Source organism: Strongylocentrotus purpuratus, unplaced genomic scaffold (genome assembly GCF_000002235.5).
Source record: "Strongylocentrotus purpuratus isolate Spur 01 unplaced genomic scaffold, Spur_5.0 spur5_scaffold_12, whole genome shotgun sequence".
Lineage (NCBI taxonomy): Eukaryota > Metazoa > Echinodermata > Echinoidea > Camarodonta > Strongylocentrotidae > Strongylocentrotus > Strongylocentrotus purpuratus.
Window position 1 is genome coordinate 30039214 of NW_022145597.1, and position 18798 is coordinate 30058011.

General features: G+C 37.4%; 1 protein-coding gene across 4 annotated transcripts in view; it reads right to left on the reverse strand.

Annotated features, from left to right (window-relative positions):
* Positions 1–18505, reverse strand: part of LOC579421 (multidrug resistance-associated protein 4) — a 53905-nt gene extending 35400 nt beyond the window's left edge. The window contains exons 1-9 of one of the 4 annotated variants that reach the window (XM_030982370.1): positions 17818–18505; positions 13095–13259; positions 10956–11066; positions 10198–10318; positions 9187–9405; positions 8079–8168; positions 5990–6153; positions 2982–3107; positions 570–819 (exon numbers count right to left, since the gene is read on the reverse strand). In XM_030982370.1, the coding sequence (XP_030838230.1) occupies positions 570–819; positions 2982–3107; positions 5990–6153; positions 8079–8168; positions 9187–9405; positions 10198–10318; positions 10956–11066; positions 13095–13156 (1143 nt within the window). In that variant the 5' untranslated portion in view covers positions 13157–13259; positions 17818–18505. Of the gene's footprint in view, positions 1–569; positions 820–2981; positions 3108–5989; positions 6154–8078; positions 8169–9186; positions 9406–10197; positions 10319–10955; positions 11067–13094; positions 13695–17817 lie in introns of those variants that run through there. The other 3 variants (XM_030982371.1, XM_030982369.1, XM_030982372.1) reach the window with 3 other exon arrangements.
* Positions 18506–18798: the final 293 nt, after the last annotated feature.

The window sequence follows — 18798 nt, forward strand, 5'->3', positions numbered from 1 at the left end:
TTCTTGCATCAAATCAAGGCATGAAAACTTAGTTATTGAACTAGAAAAAAGGGGTTTCTTTTTTGATAGGCAATTATGAAGCAGGAAGCCCGAAACCTTAGCCTACTAAACAAATCTTAACAAACTGTAGGCCTATCCTTTTATGAATTAATGAAAAAGTAGCCCCAGAAAAAAGAGCCCACGAAATGGAAAAAAAGAGCCCCCGAAAGTTAAAAAAGTAGCACCCGAAAATTTCCCCAAAATTTGAAATGGAGCCCCCGAAATGAAAAACTTAAGTTTTTGCCTGGAAAAGTCCAAAATCTTTGAATTTTTGCTTTTGAAAATATTTTATTTTAATGCCACAAATGGCTCTCCATAATGTTTTAGTCCAACTTAGAGTTAAGTTCGACTTAGGATCTTTGTGAAACACCCCCTGGTATATTCTTGGGGGCCTCTGAATAAAAATGTATTGAGTCACATCACAAAATATGGAAAGATTGTCCTGAAAAGGGTTTTAATGACTGCAGAATGAAGTACACGATTGCATGAGGCTTGTGAATTCACAAATAAGAATATAAGAAATTTCTAACCTGTATTCTGCGCACAGCAATGAGCCCCTCACTGCCGTACATTATGCAGGAGGGTATGCAGACAAAGATCGTGATATGGACGGCATTGAAGAGTGGGATGGCGAGAAAGACGATGCTGGGCGTGAGCACGTGACCGGTGAGGGCGTAGACAGTAAGGGTGGCGAAGGAGATGATAGCAGTGGCAGATGTGGAGGCTGTGAAGTTGAAAGAACGCAAGTAGGTAGAGCGCATCACTTTGGCCATTTCTTTCCTGAAGGCGTCAGACGGATGGATGTATGGGAAAAAGGATAAAAGACACCTTACAAATATGTTCTGTGGTAATTCCTGTGGTACCTGATTTTAACACACAAAATACCACAGGAATATTATGTACCACAGCAACTCGTGTGGTAATGTCACTAGACTCCTGTGGTAATGTCAACGGTTGGCTGTGGTAAGCTGATATTTCCTGTGGTACCTGATATTACCACACAAATTACCACAGAAATATTCCTGTGGTAATTTGTGTGGTAATTTTATGTGGTAACTGGCATGTGGTATTCCTGTGGTAACTGGTGTGTGGTAATCCTGTGGTAACTGGCGTGTGGTAGTTCTGTGGTAATGTGTGTGGTAACTGCTGTGTGGTAGTCCCTGTGGTAACTGTATCTAGTACCACATACTAATCCCTTCTGTGGTAACTGTTACCACATGTTAATCCATTCCTGTGGTATTCCTGTGGTAAATTGGGACGTAACTGTCCAGTGGTAATGTCCAAAAAAACCACACAAATTACCACAGAAATATTCCTGTGGTAATTTGTGTGGTAATTTTATGTGGTAACTGGCGTGTGGTATTCCTGTGGTAAATTGGAATGTCCCAATTTACCATTATGTGGTAAAGTTGTGTGGTAAAGTAGTGTGGTACAGTCCTGTGGTAATCCTGTGGTATTACCACAGGACATTTTTGTAAGGGACAGGATGGAAGGATGGATGAACACGTAAATAACAAGACAAGAGGTAAAATGAAGAGGTAGATGAAAGGAAGGATGTTTCGCCAAGCGATTGTTTGAAGGCGACTTCATTTTCATGTAATAAGATTTTCCTGATTTTCTTGTTCTTCGTTAAATGGACGACGCAGTAATTTATGCACAAGACATGCATGTACTTCAAGAATTAGAAAAGCCGCTTAGCATCATAAATTTGTTTTCACTCTACAACATCTCCATTTTATTGCACTACAAGCAAGATGGATTGAGCCACGTTTGCAGCCCATTTTCTACTGTCTGTGAATGCAGAATAACGAACTGAAAAATCACAACGTCCTGCCACAAAGTTAGTTTATGAGAATGAGAACCAACAAACTTTGGACAATACAAACTCTAGATTATGATCTATTAAACAGTTGGTACAAAATACTAATTTATATTGACAAGGTCAAGGGTAATTTTTTGAGTTTCTATGAAAGGGTGAATTTATAATACTTATTATAAATAATATTTAAGTAGGTCAGGTCAAATTGATTCATGAATGTGTACTTTTAAAGCACTAAACTAAACCAATTTGGGGCATGACTATGACCTTTGACCTTCATACTCCGATGATAGATATTACTATTTCATCTCCAAACAAAACAACTGATTTATTAGTCATATGTTCATGGAAATGGAAATGGTTTAAACAATGGAGTAAATGTTCTTTTTCTCTTTACGATCTGTTGTTGATTGAATAAATAAATACTACAGTACCTATCCGATTCAAACAGGATATTGCAAGTTACTGAGCCATGAGTTGTCACTGATCCAGAAGGATGAAAAGCAATATATGGAAGAATGGATGAATGGATGAATAAATGGATGGATAGATGGAGGGATGAATAAATGGATAGATGATTAATGGAAGATAAATTAATCAAGATGAATAGATGAACAGATGGAAAGATGAATGAAAGAATGTACATGTATGGTAGGATGGATGGAAGAGTACATGGATGAACATGTAGATGAAATGATAGAAGGAAAACAATCATGGAAGGATAAAGGGATGGATGGATAGAAGAATGGGTAGATTACTGACCTTTTAAAGAAAAACAAAGGCTTACATTCTTATTCTACCAGACAGTCAAATAAATTTCACCTATCCAATCCGAAAACTGCTATGGCACATAAATCAATTATACATAGTGGCCCTGACATATGGAATTTCCTGCCTTTCAATCAAATGAATATTCAATCAGAGTTTGTTTTCAAGCAGTGACAAGAATGCTGTTCTTCCAAATTAATGTTTAATCATGGATGTTTATGTCTGCTTTATGAACAATGATATGTGCTGTGATATGATTGTGATGCAAAACTTTCGTGAATATTTAATAATAGCTCTATTCCAAAATATTTTGATGTGACGATTTGATTTGATTATTTCAAATATCTGTAAATACCTTCTTGATTCTCTGACCAGGTCTGAAAAAAGGAATTCCCATGCATGAATCTTGATGATCCGCATTCCCGAGATGATCTCATTCATAATGTGCACACGCTCATCGGTCAATAGGGCTGTCTTGTCCCTAAAAAATTAGAATAAAAACAGACAGGAATACCAATGACACTGCATAATAACTTCATACTAAAAACATCAACAAATCCCGGCCTCCTAAATATTTATTAATGACAGTATTGTTTTTTGTTTGTGTTTGTTTTATCTGACTGCTAAAAAGAAAGCATGTGTATGGTTGTAATTAAGCCACCAGGGGACCGACGGCTCTAAGTCCTCTCCGAAAGACTTGGCAATGAGGATTAAAGCCTTACCAAAGGGCACGAGCGCATTGACTTGGTTTCGAAATTCGAACCCGGGACCTCGAGGTTACAAGGCCAATGCTCTACCAGTCATCTATTGCGGCTCCTTAAAGGCATCATTTAACAATGTTAAATCTGAGATGCATGGCCCTAGGTGTTATCAGTGTCTGTATGTGATAGGGTGCAATATTGAAGCCCTAAAAAAAATTGCGCTTCAAAATGATCATGAAGTGCCTCAAAAAAGTAAAAATCTTTGAGAGGCCAGTTTTATCATACTCATTTTCCACAATAGACTGTGGTGTAATAAAAACCAACCAGAATATAAAAATGAAATTTCGATTTCCAATCATAAATATCTTGATAATCAGACAGGCGATCGGCTTGTAAAAGTCATGGGACTCCTAACTGACCTACAGGTTTATAATTATGATTGCAGCATGAGCTGTATACCCTTACATAAAAAATGTTCAATGGTATACCAATGGTATACCATTCGGAAGTACCACTGAAAATACCATACAGATACCATTCACAAACAACATTTAAATACCATTCGGATACCACTGAGATTACGCTCGCTACGCTTGAATGGGCACCATTCGTCTACCAGTGAAATACCATTCAACCTAATTATAATTTTTTGGACGCTCATTTGCATAATCACCAATGGTAGATGAATGGTACTATTTACAATATTGAAATTTGAATATGAAATATGCAAATTTTGTAACATTAATCTACCATTCACCATTGGCATGGTAGGCCAATGGTGGATGTTTGGTAGGCCAATGGTGGATGGTGAATGGTAGGCCAATCTACCATTCACCATTGGCCTACCATTCAACATCCACCATTGGCCTACCATGCCAATGGTGAATGGTAGATTAATGTTACAAAATTTGCATATTTCATATTCAAATTTCAATGGTGTAAATAGTACCATTCATCTACCATTGGTGATTATGCAAATGAGCGTCCAAAAAATTATTATTAGGTTGAATGGTATTTCACTGGTAGATGAATGGTGCCCATTCAAGCATAATCTCAATGGTATCTGAATGGTATTTAAACGGTGTTTGTGAATGGTATCTGTATGATATTTTCATTGGTACTTCCGAATGGTATTTAAATGGTGTTTGTGAATGGTATCCGTATGGTATTTTCAGTGGTACTTCCAAATGGTATACCATTGGTATACCATTGAACATTTTTTTGTAAGGGGCAGCTTCATTAATAATTGTTAATTGTTTACAATTAGATAAATAACTTGATAAAAGTTCTAAAGGTGTGCCCCTAATACGGTAATATTTCAATTTTTTGTAATAAAATAGAATGATTTATAAGCTGCCTTTATTAACAATAACATATGTTCATGTGAGCAAATGTATAATAATGTATATCACATAGTCATATGAGTGGGACCACAGGCACAAAACAGCAGTTACTCACGGTAAAGAGACACATATCAGATCCAAAATTACTCCAAACTGAAGAAAAAACTAAAGCTTTGAAACATTGATCATGAAGAAAAATTCCCCCAAAATAAAGCGAAATCACATTGTAGTTCAAAGTATTAGGGACACCTAGTTTTCTCAAAGTCACTACCAGTGAAACACCATTGACCATACAATTCCACCATTGAAACACCATTCACCATACAGACTCTACCATTGAAACACCATTGACCATATAATTCTACCATTGAAACACCATTCACCATACAGACTCGACCATTGAAACACCATTCACCATACAGACTCTACCATTGAAACACCATTCACCATACAGACGCCACCATTGAAACACCATTTACAATACAGACTCTACCATTGAAACACCATTCACAAATACAGAATCCACCATTGGCACACCATTGACCATACAATTCCACCATTAAAACACCATTCACCATACACACGCCACCATTGAAACACCATTGACCATACAATTCCACCATTGAAACACCATTCACCATACAGACTCTACCATTGAAACACCATCGACCATACAATTCCACCATTGAAACACTATTCACCATACAGACTCACCATTGGAACAGCATTGACCATAATTCCACCATTGGTACACCATAGACCATACAATTCTACCATAGAAACACCATTGACCATACAGACTCTACCATTGAAACACCATTGACCATACAATTCCACCATTGAAACACCATTCACCATACAGACTCTACCATTGAAACACCATTGACCATACAGACTCTTCCATTGAAACACCATGCACCATACAGACGCTACCATTGAAACACCATTGACCATACAATTCCACCATTGAAACACCATTCCCCATACAGACTCTATCATTGAAACACCATTCACCATACAGAATCCAGCATTGGCACACCATTGAAATACCATTTACCATTGATGCTACCATTCAAACACCATTCATTTACCATTAGGTTTTTTTTGTAAGGGTAAATCCAGAATTTTTTTTTGGAATCTGAGGCAATGTTACCGAGTCACTTTAAAGTAGCATGTGTGCGTGGCTATATTCATTAAATGAAACAGTCTTGAGTTGGCTATTAAGAGAGTGTCTTGTAAACTCTTAAGAGCCTCATTCAGATGAGTAAGCTGGTAAACTGCAGGATTTGTTGCATACAGAAAAATAAAAGAAATATTACCTGAACTTGGAGAATAGTTTTCCCATCCATCCTTGGAGAGGAGCTAGACAGAGAAGGATGACGAATCCTACCAGACAGGATGGTCCCATGTTTTTAAAGAGTATGATTAATACGACTGTCAGCTGCAGAGGACCAATCCAGACGTCGTGCACGAAAAGCAACAACTGAAAGAAAGATTGTTATATTAACTGGATAGATGGAGGTGTAGCTATGTCTGCAGCCATCTAGAAGGCAAGACTTGATACTGACAAGCCAGATAATGAAAGCAGACCAAATCAGAGAAACAGAATGATGAAAGTTTGAAATAAATCGGACCAATGTTAAGAAAGTTATGAATGTTTGAAATATGAGATCACTACAGCTATATGAATCTGAAATTTGTCAATTTTGTCAGTGGATTGTGTTACAGATTATTCTCCTGTTTGTCATGTGCAGAAATATCACTACCGGTAATCAATATCCGTCTCAATCCCGAAAATTTCAACAGAGACAACTGGATCGATATCCCCAAATTTTGGATGCGTAGGATACGCCGCCATGACACTCCCCATCCAGCCAGCCCGCACCGAGCCAGCGGCTAGTTGATTGTTTGAGCCCCTGTGTGCTTCGGCCAATAGGCCTTATCCGTTATTGTTCTAATTATTGATCGAATTATTTGACCGCCGGTTCACCTGTAGAGTATAAAACACGCTTGCTTACAATATATTTTATCACCTGACAAAGTGTGGCAGCGGCGCACGAAACGTCATGATCTTTTAGATTCCTTGTTGACCATACATTGCGAGACAAACGAATGTCACTAGCGATATTATTTTCAATCATTTCTGTTTTGTTTCTCCCAAGCACCTTCACCCTTGAGGCACTACTCAAAATATATCATGGAGAGTATATTATTACAAGTCGGACCAGCCTCCAAAAATTGTGTGTGTTGGAACATTAATAATTCAGCCAATTTGAAGAGCCATTACCTATATAGTGACTGCAACTTTCAAGAATGTGTCCGATTTCATACTAACTTTCACCAGTAGGCTTCTTTGATTTTTCTACTTTCTTCTAGTGAAGTTTGCTATCAAGGTTGGATTTCCCTTTAGAAGGATACAGAATTCCAAAAGGACTAAGAGAATGACCTTTTAAAACCCTAACCCTGACCCTAGTACTAAATATTTCTGATACTTGTCGGGGTATCGCCTGTGCAAGCATTAATTCCATGGTATTTTTTCCACACATTACAGACTACACAAAACATTTTCATATACCTGGGGGTGTTTCACAAAGATCCAAAGTTGAACTATCTCTAAGTTGGACTTAATAATTATGGAAAGCCGTTAGCATCTATGAAAATATTTTACAAAAGTAATTTTAAATGGCATAAAATGTTGATTCAAATCATTCATATTTTATAATATTAAGAAGATTTCATGTTCTTGATGTAGAATTTATAAAAAGTCTAAAATACTTGATTTTTTGCTTTTGAATATATTTCATTTGAAGGCTACAATGGCTCTCCATAATTTTTAAATCCAACTTAGAGTTAAGTTTGATTTAGGATCTTTATGAAACACCCCCTGATAAGTTCATATACTTCACGTGGACCCCTACAAAAAATAGCTCACACGCTGATAAGGGTGCTCCATCCTTCACGTGGTAAATAAATGAATAATAAAAAAAAATAAAGACTTGCTTGGATCGGACAGATCTGAGATTCTGAATGAAAATAATACTTTAGAGCGTTGATAATAATCACAAGTCCAAGATACTTGGTAAAGTGTGGGACACAAAATTATCAAATATCTTGAACTTGCCCACCATGTAAAGATAGAATTCACACTTAACCCGTTACAGAAAATATCTTTAAAATCTTTAAATTGGCAACATGTTGAGGCATTCAAAATCTTATTTTTTGTTAATCAAAATTGTGCATTTTATCAAATTTTTGACATTCTCTCCCACTTATATTATTTTCAGAGACATCACCTTTTATCTAACAAAATAGCAATAAAAAAATATATTATTGTTGCCGATTTGAAGAACAATTTGTGATCAATCTAGCCCTGAAAATAAAAATCCTGTCCTGAAAGGGTTAACTCACCATATCAAATCTATTCACATCACTGGATAGAATATTGACCAACTTCCCGACTGTTGTTTGTCCAAAAGCTGAATGACTCAGACGTAAAGACTGTACGAAAATAAAATCAAACAAACAAATAAATAAATAATACAAGGGGGCAAAAGAACCATTAGACATTTTTAAAATTCTTAATAATTCAAAAGTTATGACTTATATCAGACTCATATCTGCAATTTCACTGGAAGTAAGTTCTTTGATATTTCTTCCACTAGTCTTTTCAATAGTTCTGAATATTAAATTAGATTCTCAATTTTTGGCAAAATGAAAGCCATGAATTCTGTAACTATCACTAATTAATCCGAAAGCCAATTTCCCATGAGGGGTTTTACCGTTTACAATGACGACGACGACAACAACAACAACACAACAACGTTAACAACAAGTCAACGCAAAGCGTAGCATCCCCTCGCAGGGTACAAACGGCCTATATACGTCAGAACAAGTTACCTCCATTGGACTATACTATTATATTACTAGGCAAGGAAGTTAACCACATTTTCACATATATTAAGTAGGTGTTTTTTTGCATATTTAATGAGCTATGACCTTTCACTTTTGATCTACATACTCAGAAATCGAACTTAGGCTGTACATGTATTTTGATACCATGTACCTTCATATTAAATTTCATTAAAATCCGTCAAACAATACTAAAGTTATCGAATGGAAACCAGATTCGCATATTTAATGAATGATTTGTATCAACATTTCATGCCTTTAAAAAAAACTTTTACAAAATATTTCCATAGATGCTAACGACTATCCATAGTTGTTTAGTCCAACTTAGAGATAAGTTCAACTTAGGATCTTTGAGAAACACCTCTAGGATACGCAAAATCTAATTACGTACCCCCGTACTGACTATCAGTGCCTTAGGCTGCATAAGAGGGCCAGTTGGTTTAAGTAAGCAATGGGTTCACATACATTAAGAGCTCAGACCTGCAGACCCTTATTCAATACCAACCAGGCAGAACCACTCCCTTCCGTCAAATTAGCATGGAGACCCGCACTACAAAATAGTTCGAGATAAGAAAAAGTTTGGAAATACCCTTGAAAGCTAGCTTACCTTTCTGAAGACCAGAGCACTGGTTGCGATGCGGACCTGCATGCCGACCCTGGCCATCCGAAATACGTAGGGATGGTGCATTTTTGTAGCAAGGGCTCCGCATAGGACCATCCCCACGGCACAGAGGTAAGCCTGAGTGGTTGTGATTTTTGGCTCCGGAGAAAAGTAGGTGATGAGGAAGCTGAGAATGATGGGTTGAAGGAGTTTGAAGACACATTCCTGGGGAGAGAGAAAAACAAGGATTCAAGTTTTTTCTTTCTCTTTCTTGGACATCTGGAAGAAGTAAGGATTCCCAAGGAGCGACAGAAAAGGATTCAAATTATTTCTTTCACTTTCTTGGACATCGGGAAGAATACAGGGCTTCCCAGGGAGCGACAGAAAAGGATTCAAGTTATTTCTTTCTCTTTCTTGGACATCGGGAAGAATACAACGCTTCCCAGGGAGCGACAGAAAAGGATTCAAGTCATTTTCTTTCTCTTTCTTGGACATCTGGAAGAAGAATTCCTAGGGGGTAACAGAAAAAGATTCAAGTCAGTTTTAGAAGATTGAAAGAGCTGTGTTGGCTCATTCAATACGGCATCTGCTTGTCGAACCAAAGATTGCGGTTCAAATCCAACCCAGATGGATGACTGAAGTCTTGTTAGTGAACTTGCCCCTCCCATATCATAGACGCAGGCTAAGTAACCTGTGTGTGTTTGGTTATTCTGCATTTGTAGAGGTGTTGTGGTCCAGTGGATAAGTCTCCAGACTATGAACCACAACGTACAGGGTTCGAATCCCTGCCACAACACTAATGTCCTTTGGCAAGACGTTAATCTACCTTTGCCACACTCCACCCAGGTGACGTAAATGGGCGATTCCTTGAATCGCATTGTGCGCTGAAAACAGCTGCCAGAGCTAAAGCTAGGGTAATAATTTCTGAACCTCTCTGGAAGCACATAGGGACGTTATATCATAATGTGTGATGCGCTATACAAGAATAAATTATTGTTTTGTTTTCAGCCAACTCACTTCAAAGAAAACTATGACCCCTGAAAAGGCTACTGGGCGTATGAAGGTTTTGATTAAAGCTCGGAGGAGGCTGGGTTTCTTTTCATGATTCTCATGTGCCCTTAGCTCCTTGTTCCAGTTTCTGAACAATGAAAGAAAGAACAAACGAATGAATGAATGAAATTAAAAAATAAGGAAAGATTGAAAGATAGAAAAAATGAATCAAGGAAAGAAAGGAAAAACAAAATAAAGGAAAACAGAACGAAAAAAAGAGAAAAAACAACAACCAGGAATCACCAGCTTTATGCATGTAAAGCTTGGTTAACAATTATGAAACAGTATTCTTTACATTTATAGTGTTTAGGTGTTATTATTTGTAGACTTTATAGGGAAAATCTACATGTAGACTGACATCAGCGTAATAACTTCAGGACAAGTACCAAAAACAAAATGATTTGAAAATTTCAGAAATAATAAGAAACGTGTTACATGTACATGAATTGGCAGCTTTAAAGAGAAGGTCGAGTTCTGGACAAGATGAAAAATAATTTGTGAGCTTTCTCATTATTTATACATGTATGTCAGTTAGGAAGAAGATATTATGATGCAATGTCCCCTGAAAACAACTACTCTTTAAAGGGATTCATTTCCAAGTACTTTTAATATCAAGAAACTTGAAAAGCAATTCTTTTCAGGGGACATCGTCAAATATGAATATTTATCTATAAACTTAGTAAATAAAAAATAATTGTTAAATACAATAAATCAAAATCTCTTACCTTTCAAGTCTATCAGCGAGGAAATTGGAATCATCTTCGCTGCATATCCGATAGAGATCAGGCTGCTCCAACGTGTTTCTGTAGCCATACTTGAAGAATGGCAATAGCCAACTATGTATGATGAAATGATACCAGAGAGAGAAAGAGAAAGACAGAAAGAGAGAGAACGTCAGCATAAAACAGTTATATTGATTGAATTATTGATTTCCGTTTCGCTCTAAAAATGCCCAGTTCATAATTATTTAAAGAGTTCTCGTCTGTTGTGAATCCAGGCAGTCTGAAGCAGAAGTGTCAGAAACCCAATTGTCAGTGAGGTCTGAGAGGTGCCCCTTTTACTTTGACAAGTGCCCCCTTTCCTTTGTAATAACTACCCATTTTTAACTCGGATAAGCGCACCTTATATTTCCAAATGTGTCCCATTTCCTTTGTAATAAGTGCCCCTTTTCCTTATGATAAATGCCCCCATTTATAAAGAAAGGGCCCCTTCCCCTTCTAATAAATGCCCCCTTTTGACCTACAGTATGAAAATTGTCCCTTTTCATTCTCACAAGTGCCCCTTTCACCTACAATAATTGCCCCTATTCAAATCTGAGAGATACATGTTTTACTTTTACAATTGCCCCTTCCTCCCCCGATACATACCTTTTTCATCCCTGATGAGTGTCCCTTTTATACTCTAATAAACTGCCCCATTTATTTTGACACATGCCCCTTTTCCTATCTAATACGTGCTCTTTTTCCTTCTTATATAAGTGACCCTTCCCCTTCTCATACTTACCCTTTTTCATCTCTGATAAGTGCCCCATTCATTTTAACATGTGCCTCTTTTTTAAAAATAAGAGCCACTTCTCCCCTTTTCATAAAAAGCCTGCTTTCAGCTCCTAAAGGTGCCCCTATTAAAATCTGATCGGTGCCCCTTTTCTTCAACAATTCACATTTTCCTTTAATATAAGTGCCCCTTTTTCATTATAATAAGTCCCCTCTTCATATCTGGTCAGTGCCCCTTTTCACCTCTGATAATTTCCCTTTTAACAATTGTACAACAATATTGTACAATCTAATAAGGGACATATTCCCTTTTCATAAATGCCCTTTTTCACCTCTTATAAATGCCCCTATCAAAATCTGATGGGTGCCCCTTTTCCATCAACAAAATGCCCATTTTCCATTCTCACAAGTGCCTTTTTTCATCCCCGATGAGTGCCTCTTTTTTAGGTGCAAGAAGTGCCCCATTTTCACCTCTGATAATTACTTTTGTACACTTTGACACGTAGGCCTACATTACTACATGCTCGTTTACTTTTCTGATTATCCTTTTCGATAAGTCATTAAAGGTAATACAAAGTTTTGGTATGGGGTCATGAATTTGGTTCAAATGAACATATTTGAAGCATACATTGCGATCCTACAATATTCAGTGATCGTTGTCGCGGTTGAAATCAAGTCTAAAGTGATGAAATTGTAAATAATAAACTGCTTATGTTGTATAGCGGCCTCTCAAGGTCAATATATTAATTTAGCTGTAAAACAATGTTCTTTGAATAAAATCGAACGGATTGTTATTACCGTTTGGAAAATATCACAACTACATATTCTGAGATTGTCATGGTCGCAGCTACCATCGTTTGGTTGTAGGCGCTATTTGAAATTTATCAAAATTTACTGGGAGCACCGGTAAATTTGAATTTTCATTTTTTCTCGAAAGCAGAAGTGTTTAAGGGGCTAATTTTTTTAGTGCTTATATCCATAGGGGCATCCAGATATATCAAAATTGTAAGAATCACTATCCGGCCAATTTTCAAAATTTATCAAAACTTTGTAACACCTTTAAGTGTCCCCATTTCCTCTCATCATTAAACTTGCCCCCAATTTCAAGCGACTAAGAGCAATTTCCCTTTAAGTGTCAAGACAACCCCCCCCCCACCCATCATGCGTCATACTGCTAGTACTAGCACTCCACTCATACAACTACATGTACACATATTATCACTCTCAGTCAAAGTCGGCATGCGCCGAGGTAGCAGGCTAGCTGCGCGCGTTGTTCAAAAGGCTCAGCTGATATGCCCCACTCCGCCCCATTCATAATAATTAATGCAGTGTAATAAAGTGACCGGTGCGTACGTTGGGGAACTAACTCACCAGAAAAAAGTTTGAGACAAAATCCCCCCGTTTTCTGCTGGATTTGGAGGGCCGTCTGTCATCTTGAACGTGAACTTGAACTGTCAGCTGGCAAAGGAAATTTAGTTCTTACGACTTCAGTCTTCTTTCGATCTCAGGCTCCTTTCGATCTCAGGCTCAGCTCAGCTGAAAAGATAGCATATATGGCACGAGCTTTAGTGGAGTCATGAATATTCATTAGTCCCTATGTCACAGACGTGCGGCGTGCGTAGTGTGTCATAATACACATGTATACGAGTACGTTCGTAAGTACCTACATTGTACATGTACTTTGCTGCGGAATGAAGAGAATCACTTTTTAAAGGATGAATTACTCCATGAAGCCAAATACAAACAGAGAATTGAAAATAGCAATATACATACGGTCCTCGGAACGGCATACACTCCCTAATCTAGCTAGTTTTGTAATAACTAAGTGATTATTTTCATTAATAGTTTATTCCAAAGACGTTTAAATATAATTACTAGACGGAAAGCAGCATGCGCGGAAACCATGACACGAACGGGAATAGGCTCCGCCTCTTTTGGATCATTTGAAGATTTAGTTCATCAAGAATGGGTGAGTAATTGATTGAAATATGAGTAGATTAAGTGAATTTAGTCATCAATTTTGAAAAAGATGCAATAGTCTTCGTGATCTACGGTAATTTCATTACATTTTGAGACAGTTCTCAACAGATTTTTAGGGAAAAGACTAGGAAAATATTGCTCTTGAAATTGCACTTTGATTTTCATCGTCATGAAGTAGTCTGACTGCGGTTTGCCGTCATTTCACCCTATAGTACTATAGGGCCCCGGGGTTCCGGCAGGCCGCCCACCCCGGGGAATTTCGGAGCTCATCTGCATCAAGATCAAACTTTCTAATTAAGTTTTATTTCAGATTCGATCGTCATCATGAATCCAATTCACCAACCATCGATTTAATTTAAATCTAGATTTAACGTTACACCCTAAAATAATCTACGAAGCATGATTTTTTTTTGATAATCCAAGTGGATTAATTCTTGTTAAATCTTTAGTAGATGTGGACTCTGATGGCTTTAGTACTTATCAATATCAGTGCCATCCGTTCGCTCAGCTCAGTTGCATCATCGGTACCCGGTGCGTGTCAACTTTATTTAGACCAAAATTATCTGTGACCATTGATAATCAAACAACTCCAAATCCTATTTCATTTAGATGTAGACTAAACCTGGAACTTATTAATAAAAAATATTCAAAAAACATCAACACTAGGATTTGCTTATTTAATATTTAGATTTTGTGTGGGTCCAGCGTGCTTGTCAAGTTGTCATTATACTAGAGTCTAGACCTACTAGATCTTACTTTACTTTACCGCAAATACTGGAAGAATGCTGAGACAGCAGTCGAGCTTCCAGGTCTATCTTCTTGGTCTATCTTCTTGTACTAATACTCTTTAATAATAATTCTCATTATATACAAGTCAGGGAGGCAGAGGGGCAAGAGGTTGCATCTTGACTGGACAATGTACCATGTACAATGTCCCAGGAGCAAAGAAATTGAAGAAATCAGTTCGAGTATTGAGAGATATGACACTGTTCCTTCCAGCAATGATCAAGCCTGGTTTTGAAGGCGTCTATGGTGGGAGCCTGAACTACTACTTTGGGCAAAGAGTTCCAGTCGTCAATCACTCTGTGACTTAGGGTGCGTTCAATCAAATTTTCGAAGCTAGAATCACAAACATGAATCACAAATCAAAACGCTGTTACAAAAAACAAGGTCACTGCGGTTAGCATTCAAGCGATTTTTCATCAACGCTGATTCTAGCTCATGTCGAGCCCAGCCACTGCGCATCACACTCGCAGTTTGACCCAGGAAGTATAGGTCAACTTCGGCGCGCGCTTTTTGGAATTGTTTACGGCCGACTGTCGACTCCTGTTTTGAGCATAGATAGACAGAAAGAGAAATTGATAGAATGATTGAAACAAAGAATAACATAAGAGAATGTAATAGAAGGGGGAAAAAAAAGGATAACATAAGAATAAAAGGAAGAAACAAAGAATAACATAAGGAAAGACAGAAAGAGAAAGTGATAGAATGATTAAAACAAAGAATAACATAAGAGAATATGAGTGAAGAGAAAAAACAAAGATTCTTTCTTCTCCAAATTGTGCAGTTCATGTTGATAAATCTATTTGTTTGTGTAAGAGAACACCCCTAGTCCACAATTATGTTTACTTATGTAGTCCACTTCTTCTTGTCTTAATAAACCAATTCTACTTAAGACCACTTTATATGTATAGGCCATATAGCACTTTTTGAAGCACAAGTTAAATCTTCCATTTAATTTTAATTTGTACTGTGGTTCATTAAATTGGAATGTTGATTTCCACACCATATTAAAATTAAGGCCAACCATGACATGAAAAATAGCTTTTATGCTAGATCTATTTTTAATTTGTTAAGGAGAAAAGGACGCCTTGATTGTCATATTGATTTTGTTTTCTTTTTGTTCCAACAGATTGAAACTGATGAAGAGCTGGAAGGAGTTAACTGATGAGTAGACATTACAACATTTCTTTTATTTGCAAGATGAAGCTGAAAGTCCCATGCAGGTAAAATTTTCAGGATATTTAGCACACAAATATTAAACGACCACCTATTAATTCACTAAAAAGGAAATGGAACTAAGTTCATGTTGCAAGTGTATAATAGTGGAGGGGATATTTCATTCTAGTTCTTCCCTTTCTTTGTTTACAAAGGGATTTGTCCTTATTTACAGGAGGTCCTGTGTGTAGAAGAACGATGTCTAATGCACATTCAAAGCACTACATAATAATAATAATGATCATACATGTAGGGTATACACAGGACCCCTCATTACTTTTTTTTTGTAAGTGGTCCTTTCACTTCTTGAGCAATGAAGATTAAGAAGAACACAACATAAGATTAATGAAAGTCTGTTTATAGGATGCGTTACCGCTCCCTCGATGGGAGGGCGTTAAAACTGTCAATTGAAATGAAAAGAGAGAACAATGGTCAGTCAATGTGTATGGGCATCAGCAACAATGATAATTTATTAAAGGGAAAGTCCACCCCCAAAATAAGTTTGTTTCGATAGAGGCAGAATAATAAGAAAATCAGGTGAGTGAAAGTTTGAGCAAATTCTGAATGAAAATAAGAAAGTTATGAATTATTGAAGTTGTGATCAATCAAATACAAATTGGCAACTCTGTGACTTATTATACGAGCTCTCCTTCATTTGCTTTGTGCATAATATTCCATAAAATCATGTTTTCTTCGTTATTGATGACGGAATATATATTTGTTCCTTGCAGGGGGAGGATAGAAACATATTTGCAATTATTATATTTAGGGTGCATGTATGGTTGAAATTTTTCTTGAGGGAAAATGAAAATTTTAGATTTTTTTAGTACTGAGCAAATGGAAGTTGAGCTCGCATGATACGTCATAGAGTTGCCAATTTGTGTTTGATTGATCACAACTTCAAAAATCCTAACTTCCTTATTTTTAATCGGAATTTGCTCAAACTTTCACTGACTTGTTTCTCTCATTTTTCTACTCCTATTAAAACTAACTTAATTTCAGGGTGGACTTCCCCTTTAAGAGTTTGTTTCAAGGCAATACGTCAAGTTACAATGACTATTTACATAATCATGGATGGACTTCATCCTCTCATAGTCGACTTATGATTATTATAACTCATTTTGACTTGTCCTTTTAACACACTCTGTAACTGAAGAAATACATGTATATGTAACTAACTACTAAAATAACGTCAATATACTAACAGGCTTAAATCATATATCTTCAGCAAAAGTCTTCAATAATTCTAAACTCTACTCACAATCAATATAACTGTTTGTTCCTCATTAAACTATAATCTAAACTGTATAGAAACATGGCCAAAATACTAAGAAGAGATCCTACAGTCGCGAGTTTAAACTGTTGAGATGATCCCTCAATCCTATGGAAACTTCTATGCAGATTCAACATTTCAGCCATAACTAACATCCCACAGAATCCCTGTATACACCTCATTGCCATTTCTGAGCTGGTCCCTTGGTCCTTTCCAATTTAAACCTTTCACTCTCACAGTCACTAACCACTGTCTCCCATTACTGATAACACTTTCTTCAAGCATGCTACTGCCTCATGGAGGCTGTTCACACCGGCAGAGATAGCGCGCGCTAGACCGCGCTATCTCCGCGGTTTGGAAGGTACAACGTCGTTTCGGTCCGCCCAACAGCGAGTCACGGCGAGCCAACAATGGAGCACCTCTTGGGGGTGGTCCACGAGAGATAGCGCGGGCTAGCGCGCGCTAGAAAAAAGGGGGTGCTACGATAGACCGCGCTATCTCATTGCGGTGTGAACAGCCTCCTAGTTAATCCTAAAGCAAACAGAAGTTCTAGTGGTCATGGCAACAAGCCTGGAGAGTTCATGACTCTTACATAATAGATTACAACCAGCCAAACTGCAACACAAGTGTGTTTATATACATTAAAACACTGGCTGTGACTATACACAAGTTCCTATGCAGATGTCAAAAAGTTTAGGAAGACTAATTATCATACAAAAAACTCATCAATATGAGAAGATACCACATTCCAATCTTCTCCAGAATATTACAATCATATCAACAGCATATGAGCTTACAACAGTAACAATAATAATAATAATGATCAAATGTATCTTTTCTTACCTGTAAATTGAAATGAAAAGAGAGAGAACAATGGTCAGTCAATGTGTATGCGCATCAGCAACAATGATGACACCCTGGGCTGACCACTGAGCTAGGGGGATTTTGGGTTGATACATTATAACTGGGGGTGTGATGTATTCACACTTGAGGGGTAAAAGTAATGCACTGAAAATGTGTAGTAGATACAGTAGATACCAAAATGTGTTAGGGTGCCCTATTTTGGAGGGGCTTCACAGATGTATTATGGTTGATATGTATCTATTATTATCACTTTGTCTTCTCTCATCTCGGATGATGCTTCTCTACTAGTCTGCAAGCACAAACCCTGGTCAGTCGTAAAAGTGAGTCTGCACTATAAGACTACCATAGACCATGTACTGTAGCTGCTCCTGACCATAGACGTAATGGTGGAACTCATAGGATCAAAGAAACTGCTTCGTCGATAGTCCATTGTATTACGTCTATGGCTGAACCATTAAGACATATCTTCAATCTTTCATTGGAAACAGGAAATTTCCCTGATCAAATGAAAATTGCTAAAGTCAGTCCACTGTTTAAGAAAGGTATTAAACATAAAAAAGGGAATTATAGACCCATTTCTGTCTTACCAATTTTGGGTAAAGTATTAGAAAAAATAGATTGACCAGTTTTCTAGAAACGCATGACATTTTATATCACCATCAGTACGGATTTACAGGCGCGGATCCAGGATTTTCCAATAGGGGGGGCCGGAAATTCGAAATTCGTGCAGACCGTTATATAAACTTACCAATACTGACAAGGTCATATTAGAAGCACTGTACTTTAATAGTGTATTGGTACCTACAAACGGGCACAATTATTTTGGAAAGGGGACATGCTCACGTCACATCTCTTGTCCGATATCAACATTCCCCGTTTTCAAGTTATGCTCGCGCGCAATTTTTTTTTGACATTTCCGTCAGTGGGGGCTGAAGCCTCTTGCCCCAATATCTATTTCCT